The following is a 14,042-nucleotide window of genomic DNA, read 5'->3' as shown; positions in this document are numbered from 1 at the left end:
ACTTCTATCCCCGCCATCATCCTACATACCGGGAAAGTCAATAGTTGCAAAGAAAATGCGGTACTTCCATCTGTATTACATGTAAATGTGTTCTTAGATTATCCTTTAGATTTAGTGTAAATAAATGTTGTATGAGGTTATTCATGGACCCAACATATTGTATTAAATGTGTATACTAAAAAGGAATTCCATTTTATACCAGGTCCCTTTTGTACATCGTCGACACCATCAAAATCACACACAGTCTATGTTGGTATGCTATTGACCACGCACGTGTTCAAAAGTTTGCGCCACTTTAAACGCCATTTTTTGAACTCCTTGATAGGACCGTTTTTAAGGCTTTTCAGAATGTGTACCGTTATATCGTGGGTGCATTTATGTTTTGTAGAAGATCAAAGTTACATATGTACAGGGAAGTCGAATGAAAAACGGGCATTTATTAAAATGCCATAAATGTTGAAAAGTTACTAAGAAGGTATTTTTAGAAAAGTTTTCCGAAAAAACATGTATGGGTGAACGAAACCGCCTACCTACTCAATGGAGGCATATACTAACAAAGAAGTCAGAAAGAAAATCATACAATTACGAAAAACAACATTAAATCCCAAAATTAACAAAATTGGGAGCACACGGTCGGTATAACAATAATAAATTAAAGCAAAAGAAAAATACAAAACGGTGCACGAAAAAGTACGGAACCCTTAAGTGAAAGTTACGGAGGAAAGAAATAGGGTGGACCTTGGGAGTTACAAAAGCATAAATAATGAAAAGTGGAGGAGGTGTGAAGGTGGTGGTAAAATAAATTCCAGAGACTGGCGAGCGCTTTGCATACGCCAGAAAGAACAAAGAAGAATGGCTGACGCCTTCTGATTGGCCTGTAGCGTCACATGACACGGAAAGGGGTGGGGGGATATGATTGGCTCCTGGGATAAAGTGAGCGTAGAGCTATTCCCGAGTTATTGTCTGTATCCCGTGTCACGGACGTACAACGCTATATATAACTTTATGTTTGCATAAAATGTCATCTATGTTTTGTCCAAGGTCAAAGTTGCATAAGTACAGGGAAGTCGAACTAGTATTGATTGAGGAAAACAAACACCGGTTGAATGAATTACGGGCATTTATTAAAATGCCATAAATGTTGATAAGTTACTAAGTAGGTATTTTTAGAAAAGTTTTTCGAAGAAAACATATCTGGGTGGACAAAACCGCCAAAAGGAACCGCCGAGTAGCAAATCCTGATTTATATACAGGCTCCTACTGGGAGGTTAATTATTTACACATTTGCAACATTTCCCACTTGTTAGATTTCTACAGTCTTGTCACAGTTGGTGATGAAAGAACAGGCCACACGATAAATTAAAAAGGATATTCTTGTTAACAAACTACTAGTATATTGCAGCATTCTTATCTTTCTAATGCGTATGAAAACACAGACTATATATTGCATGTTTTTAATATTCCTTATGCGTATAAAATATAGACTTTTCGTTTTCATTACACGCATGTGGTATGTCCTGAATCATTACACGTATGTGGTAGGTCATGTATCATTACACGCATGTGGTATGTCCTGAATCATTATACGTATGTGGTAGGTCATGTAGCATTACACGCATGTGGTATGTCCTGAATCATTACACGTATGTGGTAGGTCATGTAGCATTACACGTATGTGGTATGTCCTGAATGATTACACGTATGTGGTAGGTCATGTATCATTACACGCATGTGGTATGTCCTGAATCATTACACGTATGTGGTAGGTCATGTTGCATTACACGCATGTGGTATGTCCTGAATCATTATACGTATGTGGTAGGTCATGTATCATTACACGCATGTGGTATGTCCTGAATCATTACACGTATGTGGTAGGTCATGTAGCATTACACGCATGTGGTATGTCCTGAATCATTATACGTATGTGGTAGGTCATGTAGCATTACACGTATGTGGTAGGTCATGTAGCATTATACGTATGCGGTAGGTCATGTAGCATTACACGTATGTGGTAGGTCATGTAGCATTACACGTATGTGGTATGTCCTGAATCATTACACGTATGTGGTAGGTCATGTAGCATTAAACGTATGTGGTATGTCCTGAATCATTCCACGTATGTGGTAGGTCATGTAGCATTACACGTATGTGGTATGTCCTGAATCATTACACGTATGTGTTAGGTCATGTATCATTACACGCATGTGGTATGTCATGAATCATTACACGTATGTGTTAGGTCATGTATCATTACACGCATGTGGTATGTCCTGAATCATTACACGTATGTGATAGGTCATGTGTCATTACACGTATGTGGTAGGTCATGTATGTGGTAGGTCATTTATTATTTCACGTATGTGGTAGGTCATGTATCATTACAGGTATGTGGTAGGTCATGTATCATTACAGGTATGTGATAGGTCATGTATCATTACAGGTATGTGATAGGTCATGTAGCATTACAGGTATGTGATAGGTCATGTATGTGGTAGGTCATTTATTATTTCACGTATGTGGAAGGTCATGTATCATTACAGGTATGTGGTAGGTCATGTATCATTACAGGTATGTGATAGGTCATGTATCATTACAGGTATGTGGTAGGTCATGTAGCATTACACGTATGTGGTAGGTCATGTATCATTACACGTATGTGGTAGGTCATGTATCATTACAGGTATGTGGTAGGTCATTTATTATTTCACGTATGTGGTAGGTCATGTATCATTACACGTATGTGGTAGGTCATGTATCATTACAGGTATGTGGTAGGTCATGTATCATTACAGGTATGTGGTAGGTCATTTATTATTTCACGTATGTGGTAGGTCATGTATCATTACACGTATGTGGTAGGTCATGTATCATTACAGGTATGTGGTAGGTCATGTATCATTACAGGTATGCGGTAGGTCATGTATCATTACAGGTATGTGGTAGGTCATGTATCATTACAGGTATGTGATAGGTCATGTATCATTACAGGTATGTGATAGGTCATGTAGCATTACAGGTATGTGGTAGGTCATGTATCATTACAGGTATGTGATAGGTCATGTATCATTACAGGTATGTGATAGGTCATGTAGCATTACAGGTATGTGGTAGGTCATGTAGCATTACACGTATGTGGTAGGTCATGTATCATTACAGGTATGTGATAGGTCATGTATCATTACAGGTATGTGGTAGGTCATGTATCATTACACTTATGTGGTAGGTCATGTATCATTACAGGCATGTGATAGGTCATGTAGCATTACACGTATGTGGTAGGTCATGTATCATTACACGTATGTGGTAGGTCATGTATCATTACAGGTATGTGATAGGTCATGTATCATTACAGGTATGTGATAGGTCATGTAGCATTACAGGTATGTGGTAGGTCATGTAGCATTACACGTATGTGGTAGGTCATGTATCATTACAGGTATGTGATAGGTCATGTAGCATTACAGGTATGTGGTAGGTCATGTATCATTACACGTATGTGGTAGGTCATGTATCATTACAGGTATGTGGTAGGTCATGTATCATTACAGGTATGTGGTAGGTCATGTATCATTACAGGTATGTGATAGGTCATGTATCATTACAGGTATGTGGTAGGTCATGTATCATTACACGTATGTGGTAGGTCATGTATGTGGTAGGTCATTTATTATTTCACGTATGTGGTAGGTCATGTATCATTACACGTATGTGGTAGGTCATGTATCATTACACGTATGTGGTAGGTCATTTATTATTACACGTATGTGGAAGGTCATGTATCATTAAACGTATGTGGTATGTCATGTATCATTACACGTATATGGTAGGTCATTTATTATTACACGTATGTGGAAGGTCATGTATCATTACACGTATGTGGTAGGTCATTTATTATTACACGTATGTGGTAGGTCATGTAGCATTACACGTATGTGGTAGGTCATGTATCATTACACGTATATGGTAGGTCATTTATTATTACACGTATGTGGAAGGTCATGTATCATTACACGTATGTGGTAGGTCATGTATCATTACACGCAGGTGGTATGACATTTATCATTACACGTATGTGGTAGGTCATGTACCATTACATGGTTGTGGTAGGTCTTGTACCATTACACGTTTGTGCTAGGTCGTGTACCATTACACTTATGTGGTAGGTCAATGATTCATTACACGTAAGTGGTAAGTCATGTATCATTACACGCATGTGGTAGGTCATTTATCATTACACGTATGTGGTAGGTCATGTACCATTACTTGGTTGTGGTAGGTCGTGTACCATTACACGTTTGTGCTAGGTCGTGTACCATTACACTTATGTGGTAGGTCAATGATTCATTACACGTAAGTGGTAGGTCATGTATCATTACACGCATGTGGTAGGTCATTTATCATTACACGTATGTGGTAGGACATGTACCATTACACGCATGTGGTAGGTCATTTATCATTACACGTATGTGGTAGGACATGTATCATTACACGTATGTGGTAGGACATGTACCATTACACGCATGTGGTAGGTCAATGATTCATTACACGTAAGTGGTAGGCCATGTATCATTACACGCATGTGGTAGGTCATTTATCATCACACGTATGTGGTAGGACATGTACCATTACACGGTTGTCGTAGGTCGTGTACCATTACGCGTTTGTGGTAGGTAGTGTACCATTACAATTATGTGGTAGGTCAATGATTCATTACACGTATGTGGTAGGTCATGTATCATTACACGCATGTGGTAGGTCATTTATCATTACACGTATGTGGTAGGTCATGTATCATCACACGTATGTGGTAGGTCATGTACCATTACACGGTTGTGGTAGGTCGTGTACCATCACACGTTTGTGGTAGGTAGTGTATCATTACAATTATGTGGTAGGTCAATGATTCATTACACGTATGTGGTAGGTCATGTATCATTACACGCATTTGGTAGGTCATTTATCATTACACGTATGTGGTAGGTCATGTGTCATTACACGTATGTGATAGGTCATGCATCATTACACGTATGTGGTAGGTAATGCATCATTACACGTATGTGTTAGGTCATGCATCATTACACATATGTGGTAGGTCATGCATCATTAATGCATCATTACACATTTGTGGTAGGTCATGTAGCATTACACGTATGTGTTAGATCATGTAGCATTACACGTATGTGGTTGTTCATGTATTATTACACGTATGTGTTAGGTCATGTAGCATTACACGTATGTGTTAGGTCATGTAGCATTACACGTATATCGTAGGTCATGTAGCATTGCACGTATGCGGTAGGTCATGTAGCATTACACGTATGTGGTATGTCCTGAATCATTACACGTATGTGGTAGGTCATGTATCATTACACGCATGTGGTATGTCCTGAATCATTAAACGTATGTGGTAGGTCATGTATCATTACAGGTATGTGGTAGGTCATGTATCATTACACGAATATGGTAGGTCATTTACTATTACACGTATGTGGAAGGTCATGTATCATTACAGGTATGTGGTATGTCCTGAATCATTACAGGTATGTGGTATGTCCTGAATCATTACAGGTATGTGGTAGGTCATGTATCATTACACTTATGTGGTAGGTCATGTATCATTACACGCATGTGGTATGTCCTGAATCATTACACGTATGTGGTAGGTCATGTATCATTACAGGTATGTGGTAGGTCATGTATCATTACACTTATGTGGTAGGTCATGTATCATTACAGGTATGTGGTAGGTCATGTAGCATTACAGGTAAGTGGTAGGTCATGTAGCATTACACGTATGTGGTATGTCCTTAATCATTACACGTATGTGGTAGGTCATGTATCATTACAGGTATGTGGTAGGTCATGTATCATTACAGGTATGTGGTAGGTCATGTATGTGGTATGTCATTTATTATTACACGTATGTGGTAGGTCATGTATCATTACACGTATGTGGTAGGTCATGTATGTGGTATGTCATTTATTATTACACGTATGTGGTAGGTCATGTATCATTACACGTATGTGGTAGGTCATGTATCATTACAGGTATGTGGTAGGTCATGTATCATTACAGGTATGTGGTAGGTCTTGTATCATTACACTTATGTGGTAGGTCATGTATGTGGTATGTCATTTATTATTACACGTATGTGGTAGGTCATGTATCATTACACGTATGTGGTAGGTCATGTATCATTACACGTATGTGGTAGGTCATGTATCATTACACGAATATGGTAGGTCATTTACTATTACACGTATGTGGAAGGTCATGTATCATTACACGTATGTGGTAAGTCATGTATCATTACACGCAGGTGGTATGACATTTATCATTACACGTATGTGGTAGGTCATGTACCATTACATGGTTGTGGTAGGTCTTGTACCATTACACGTTTGTGCTAGGTCGTGTACCATTACACTTATGTGGTAGGTCAATGATTCATTACACGTAAGTGGTAGGCCATGTATCATTACACGCATGTGGTAGGTCATTTATCATTACACGTATGTGGTAGGTCATGTACCATTACATGGTTGTGGTAGGTCGTGTACCATTACACGTTTGTGCTAGGTCGTGTACCATTACACTTATGTGGTAGGTCAATGATTCATTACACGTAAGTGGTATGTCATGTATCATTACACGCATGTGGTAGGTCATTTATCATCACGCGTATGTGGTAGGACATGTACCATTACACGGTTGTCGTAGGTCGTGTATCATTACACGCATGTGGTAGGTCATTTATCATCACACGTATGTGGTAGGTCATGTATCATCACACGTATGTGGTAGGTCATGTATCATCACACGTATGTGGTAGGTCATGTACCATTACACGGTTGTGGTAGGTCATGTACCATTACACGGTTGTGGTAGGTCATGTATCATTACAGGTATGTGATAGGTCATGTATCATTACACGCATGTGGTAGGTCATTTATCATCACACGTATGTGGTAGGACATGTACCATTACACGGTTGTCGTAGGTCATGTATCATTACACGCATGTGGTAGGTCATTTATCATCACACGTATGTGGTAGGTCATGTATCATCACACGTATGTGGTAGGTCATGTACCATTACACGGTTGTGGTAGGTCATGTATCATTACAGGTATGTGGTAGGTCATGTATCATTACAGGTAAGTGGTAGGTCATGTATCATTACACGCATGTGGTAGGTCAATGATTCATTACACGTATGTGGTAGGTCATGTATCATTACACGCATGTGGTAGGTCAATGATTCATTACACGTATGTGGTAGGTCATGTATCATTACACGCATGTGGTAGGTCATTTATCATTACACGTATGTGGTAGGTCATTTATCATCACACGTATGTGGTAGGTCATGTACCATTACACGGTTGTGGTAGGTCGTGTACCATTACACGTTTGTGGTAGGTAGTGTACCATTACAATTATGTGGTAGGTCAATGATTCATTACACGTATGTGGTAGGTCATGTATCATTACACGCATTTGGTAGGTCATTTATCATTACACGTATGTGGTAGGTCATGTGTCATTACACGTATGTGATAGGTCATGCATCATTACACGTATGTGGTAGGTCATGCATCATTACACGTATGTGTTAGGTCATGCATCATTACACATATGTGGTAGGTCATGCCTCATTAATGCATCATTACACATTTGTGGTAGGTCACGTAGCATTACACGTATGTGTTAGATCATGTAGCATTACACGTATGTGGTTGTTCATGTAGCATTACACGTATGTGTTAGGTCGTGTAGCATTACACGTATGTGTTAGGTCATGTATCCTTTCACGTATAAGATAGGTCATGTAGCATAACACGTATGCGGTAGGTCATGTAGCAGTACACGTATGTGGTAGGTCATGTATCATTACACGTTTGTGGTAGGTCATGTAGCATTACACGTATGTGTTAGATCATGTAGCATTACACGTATGTGGTTGTTCATGTATTATTACACGTATGTGTTAGGTCATATAGCATTACACGTATGTGTTAGGTCATGTAGCATTACACGTATATCGTAGGTCATGTAGCATTACACGTATGCGGTAGGTCATGTAGCAGTACACGTATGTGGTAGGTCATGTAGCATTACACGTTTGTGGTAGGTCATGTAGCATTACACGTATGTGGTAGGTCATGTAGCATTACACGTTTGTGGTAGGTCATGTAGCATTACATGTATGTTGTATGTCATGTATCATTACACGTATGTGGCAAGTCATGTATCATTACACGTATTTGGTAGGTCATGTATCATTACACGTATGCGGTAGGTCATGTAGCATCACACGTAGGTTGTAGGTCATGTAGCATCACACGTATGCTGTAGATCATGTATCATTACACGTATGTGGCGGGTCATGTATCATTACACGTATTTGTTAGGTCATGTATCATTACACGTATGCGGTAGGTCATGTATCATTACACTTATGTGGTAGGTCATGTATCATTACACGTATTTGTTAGGTCATGTATCATTACACTTATGTGGTAGGTCATGTATCATTACACGTATGCGGTAGGTCATGTATCATTACACGTATGCGGTAGGTCATGTATCATTACACGTATGCGGTAGGTCATGTATCATTACACTTATGTGGTAGGTCATGTAGCTTTACACGTAGGTTGTAGGTCATGTATCATTACACGTATGTGGCGGGTCATGTATCATTTCAAGTTTGTGATGGGTCATGTATCATTACACGTTTGTGATAGGTCATGTATCATTACACGTATGTGGTAGGTCATGTTGCATTACACGTATGTGGCGGGTCATGTATCATTTCAAGTTTGTGATGGGTCATGTATCATTACACGTTTGTGATAGGTCATGTATCATTACACGTATGTGGTAGGTCATGTTGCATTACACGTATGTGGCGGGTCATGTAGCATTACACGTATGTGGCGGGTCATGTATCATTACACGTATTTGTTAGGTCATGTATCATTACACTTATGTGGTAGGTCATGTAGCATTACACGTAGGTTGTAGGTCATGTATCATTACACGTATGTGGCGGGTCATGTATCATTTTAAGTTTGTGGTAGGTCATGTATCATTACACGTATGTGGTAGGTCATGTAGCATTACACATATGTGGCGGGTCATGTAGCATTACACGTTTGTGATAGGTCATGTATCATTACACGTTTGTGGTAGGTCACGTAGCATTACACGTTTGTGATAGGTCATGTGTCATTACACGTTTGTGATAGGTCATGTAGCATTACACGTATGTGTTAGGTCATGTAGCATTACACGTTTGTGGCGGGTCATAAATCATTACACGTATGTGGTAGGTCATGTAGCATTACACGTATGTGGCGGCTCATGTATCTTTACACGTTTGTGATAAGTCATGTAGCATTACACGTTTGTGATAGGTCATGTATCATTACACTTATGTGGTAGGTCATGTAGCATTACACGTATGTGGTAGGTCATGTAGCATTACACGTATGTGGTAGGTCATGTATCATTACACGTTTGTGGTAGGTCGTGTACCATTACACGTTTGTGATAGGTCATGTATCATACGAGATTCGATTGATAGTCTCTCCGATTGACGTCGAAACGTATATACTATACCTTTGCTCTTTAAACCAATTGGAACTGATATAAGGTTTTTAAACAGATTATTGTGGGCTTTTACATAATAATGATATGAACGATTATTAGTGTCTAGTTGTATCCCTTTGAAGACTCTTTCAATCCGTTTGAGCCTTATTCTGAATAGGGGGCTATTCTTAAGAAGTCTAACCGTCAATGTACTGCAATACTAAATGGTGATACGTTATATATCGTTCTTATTAAAAGGGACCCGCTCATGTTTTTGTAAAATGCACTGTTTTTTGTATGACGAAATAAAGTGTAACAAATCATAAGGAGTGTTAAATCTAAGATACCAAAAGCTCGAATCCTTCAGGAAATGTTGATTTTTGCTCAAATATCATCTTTAAAGGCCACAATTTTAATTGGCGTTAATAACGCGAATGGTCCCTTTATTACGACTTTGTTGTTGCGTGATTGGTTGATTAAGATTATGTGATGTTTTCAATGTATTGTTTAAAAGTTAAAATAGCCATCTCCATTATAAATCCTGGTGTCTGAGGCGGCGGTTTTCTAACCAAAATTCTAAAGTTACCGGGTTCGTATACCAATAAAACCAAAATACTTTTTTTTACTAAAATTGAACCTTTTCTGCAATTTCAATATCAAAGAGTAAAATAATGATTAAATAAGTGTTTTCAGACGCATTACCGAAAAAGCTATTTTTTGTCCAAAAACATGATCGAGTACCTTTAAAACAGAACGCGTTTATTGTTTTAATTTCTTAACTTGCTTTCAAAATTTATAACGTCTTGAGCAATGGTTGAGGATTAAACATAGTTGATACAACTTAATCTGCACATATCTTGCAGAAAGAAATATTTTAAACTCTATACATTAAAATCTAATGTAATACACAAGGGAGATCATACCTGGCGAAGGTTAGTTCTTAAGCTGTAGTTGACGGGTCGATGAATTGATTGTTCGGTGGACCATATATGGTTTATAGGCAGTCAGGGAGAAGGAAGTTACTTTTGTACCGGGTATTGATCACCTGCTGGCACGTTCTTGGATAGATAATGAGGGCAGAAGATACATGGAACATTTGTCAACATGCTTGGTTCAGGTAGGGCTTATGTTATTATGAATTATATATTGATATTCTATATTTATTTATTGTTTCAGTCAAATGTGTTCGTTATAAGTATTTTTCTAGTTTTCGACTTACTATTTTTTTCTATATGAATATAAGCGTTGGTTTTATAATGCGTACACAAACAATAAATATGGGATTATGTTTTCAAGAATATATCTATCTATAAGGTTTGCTTTTGTGTTATCGATCGTTCAGAGATACTATAATATGGAAACAATAGGTGTAGTTATTGAATTAATAGAAACTCGGTTAAGCATAAAGTCTGTTATTTGGGCCATTTTCTGCATTAAACCGATCTATCAACTATCTATACTGCTTTAAAATATTGCTTAATTGTGCAGCAATCTGCACGCTTTGTCAGTTTTAAAACTACACGATGTCAGTTTTTTTGTAATACACATTTTATTTAATGTTTAATGCTACTAAAGCAAAGGTAAACTTAAACTTATATATTGGTGCATTCGGGACATCTTTGCCGCTATTGAGAGATCATCATTGGGTTATCATTAATAATACAAACGTTTCCTAAGCTATTCCAAATAAAATGATAGCTACGGTGGACAAAGACTTACGATGCCCTTGTTTAATGTAACATGTTCATTAAAAGCCGAAAGATTAACTGACAAAAAGAATGGTGTTATATGGAAAAATGAATTACTCATTTCATCTAGCATAGAACCAAGCTGTTTATCCAGATATTTTATCGAAACATTGCTGGTTAAATGCAAACAATGGGCGTGCGCGCGGACATGTTAGGTGTGTTAACAAGTTTGTGTAATAAACGATGCATGATATGAATACAAATGGGTAGTTCACATCAGACTTGGTCAGCATATTCATATTTAAAATTAATACGTAAAAATGTATAACAAGCCAAATTTTTAGTGATTAATCTTTTACTTCTTACTAGATAATGCATTGATGTAATATATTAATTACTGATACAAGATTGTAACTGTGTATTTAATAGCTTTAAACTCACAAATATTAACTATGAACATCGGTTCTACCGTATCAAACGCACAATTTGCAGTTTTTATTGATCATATTAAAAAAACCCCACACATTTCTTTTTGTCTGAACAGCGCTAACCGTTAACGGATCAAAGCGTCACTTACCCATACAGTATTGCTCAGTGTACTGGTACGTGACGTCATGCCTTCTGTTGATGACGTCAGCAATAATGCTGGTAACCAGCGCATCTATTCCTCGCTGGCTTCGGATGGATTGTAACAGGCCGGGGAACATTCGACGTGTCCACGACTACGCTCTGTGGTACCTGATCGTCTGTAAGGAGGACGTCTGTCAGACCTGGAGCTACACAAGTGTACTGACGAACACACAGAGTACAAAACGACCACTGTATGACGATTCCGATGTGTCGTCATCACCAGTGGTTGCTGATCTCAGTATGTATTGGTTCATATTATGGTATTACCAAAATAGCTTCTTCAGTCTCTTTAATTTAATATCAATATTTATAAACAAGACACACTAACAGTGTGTGTTTTTTCTAAAATGTTGCAGGACTTAGTAAGGGTCAAATGGTCGGAACGGAAATAGAAATCACTGCAGCCTTTTTGCTAGAACTGCTGACCTTTTCCATAATGTTGCGGCTTTCAATCAAGTCCAGACGAACGTCAATAATAAGTCAGCGCTTCCATCTGTCCAGACGTGAGCGTGCACGTCATGCAGACGTTTGCCTTCACTGCTCCGCATTCCTAGCAGCCATTGTGGCAGGTGAAACATTCACTTAAATTCATTGACACTGTGTACCTTTGATTTCTTTAAATTAATTAAATACATTTTAATTGTTTGTAGTTTTTGTTTAAGCGCATGTCCTTTTGATAAGCATGTATTGTTTTAAATCTCAATGTCGCAAAAGTTCATGTCCGAAATATATTCATTTTATTTTTCAGCGGTATGTATTTTCATACCATTTGAAAGATTTGCAGAGATAAATCGTAAGTTATCGACCATAGATGTGCATACTGGATGCAGTATTTCGACGCCTTTTGGAATCATTGTGCTTGGCTTTAGTGGGCTTGCCCTGGTTTTATCTGCTATCTTTAACGTGAGGATAATTTACTCGAGGGTTTCTCAAGGGTGCACCGCCAACGGCGATGACGTCATGGATGAAGAGAACAGAAAGATGGTCGCCCTTGTGGCAATGGAATCAAAAGATAATAATTTAAAGGGATACGCGGACCCGATGCTGCCTGGCTACAGTAACATCGACACAGAGACTGAAGTGACCTGAGGGAGATTGCTACATCAACATAATCCTATTCAGTCGGAGCAAACAGTCCATTAAAAACACGAACAACACACGTTCTGCTGTACTTAAATGACTTGTTCAGTTTGCATATAAATTTTAACATTCTGAATGTCGTTGAACGTCTTCACAAGTTTCGATTCACTAAACCATAATTCATTTTCAATATTTGTTTTAATTGTTGTTTTCAATCTATACTGATCATAGACAAGTTCATATATTAAGCTTTCTGTTTATCGATCTTTCATAAATGCTTTTTATAAATATCGTATATTGATCAACACCATTTGTTCGGTCCTGTAAGCATTGTGAGTGCTAAAATGTGTTTTGACATTATTAAACATAAACTATGTATAAGTTGTATAATAAGTTGTGTTGACACAGTATAATAAAGCGATGGTTTATCAAAATATTGATGGAATTCAAAGAAGCGTCATGCAATATTTAACTTAAAAAAACACACCTGCTAGCTGATGTTTTCTGTGTATTTTATTTAAGAACGAAACAAACACGCTATTTAAAATACATTTATTGCTTTGCTATGTTCAGGGCGTAAACATGTTTGAAGTTTTGAAATAAAAATATTCGTTATTAAAACAGTTTATCAACTTTTATCGGAACTCGTTAAGTAGCCAAGTTATTAACGTCCGTGTTTATATTAGTCTAAGACAGACGTGACAAAATGTCACAATGTACGTTAAGGCCACGATTCCACTAAAGAATGACAAAATGCCACATCGAACGTCAAGGCCACGATTCCAATACAGAATGACAAAATGTCACATCGAACGTCAAGGCCACGATTCCACTAAAGAATGACAAAATGTCATATCGAACGTCAAGGTCACGATTCCATTACAAAATGACAAAATGTCACATCCAATGTCAAGGCCACGATTCCACTAAAGCATGACAAAATGTCACACCGAACGTCAAGGCCACAATTCCACTAAAGAATGACAAAATGTCACACCGAACGTCAAGGCCACGATTACACTAAAGAATGACAAAATGTCACA

General features: G+C 38.0%; 1 protein-coding gene across 1 annotated transcript; it reads left to right on the top strand.

Annotated features, from left to right (window-relative positions):
- Positions 1-10,422: 10,422 nt before the first annotated feature.
- On the top strand, positions 10,423-13,637 carry LOC128207717 (uncharacterized). Its single transcript, XM_052910824.1, has 4 exons — positions 10,423-10,718; positions 11,834-12,157; positions 12,276-12,488; positions 12,668-13,637. Exons 1-4 carry the CDS (start codon positions 10,706-10,708, stop codon positions 13,006-13,008), a joined length of 891 nt encoding a protein of 296 aa, XP_052766784.1. The 5' UTR covers positions 10,423-10,705; the 3' UTR covers positions 13,009-13,637.
- Positions 13,638-14,042: the final 405 nt, after the last annotated feature.

This window comes from Mya arenaria, chromosome 2, assembly GCF_026914265.1.
Source record: "Mya arenaria isolate MELC-2E11 chromosome 2, ASM2691426v1".
Classification (NCBI taxonomy): Eukaryota; Metazoa; Mollusca; class Bivalvia; order Myida; family Myidae; genus Mya; species Mya arenaria.
Note: the sequence above shows the minus strand (reverse complement) of the source record. Positions and strands in the feature narration are given on the sequence as shown.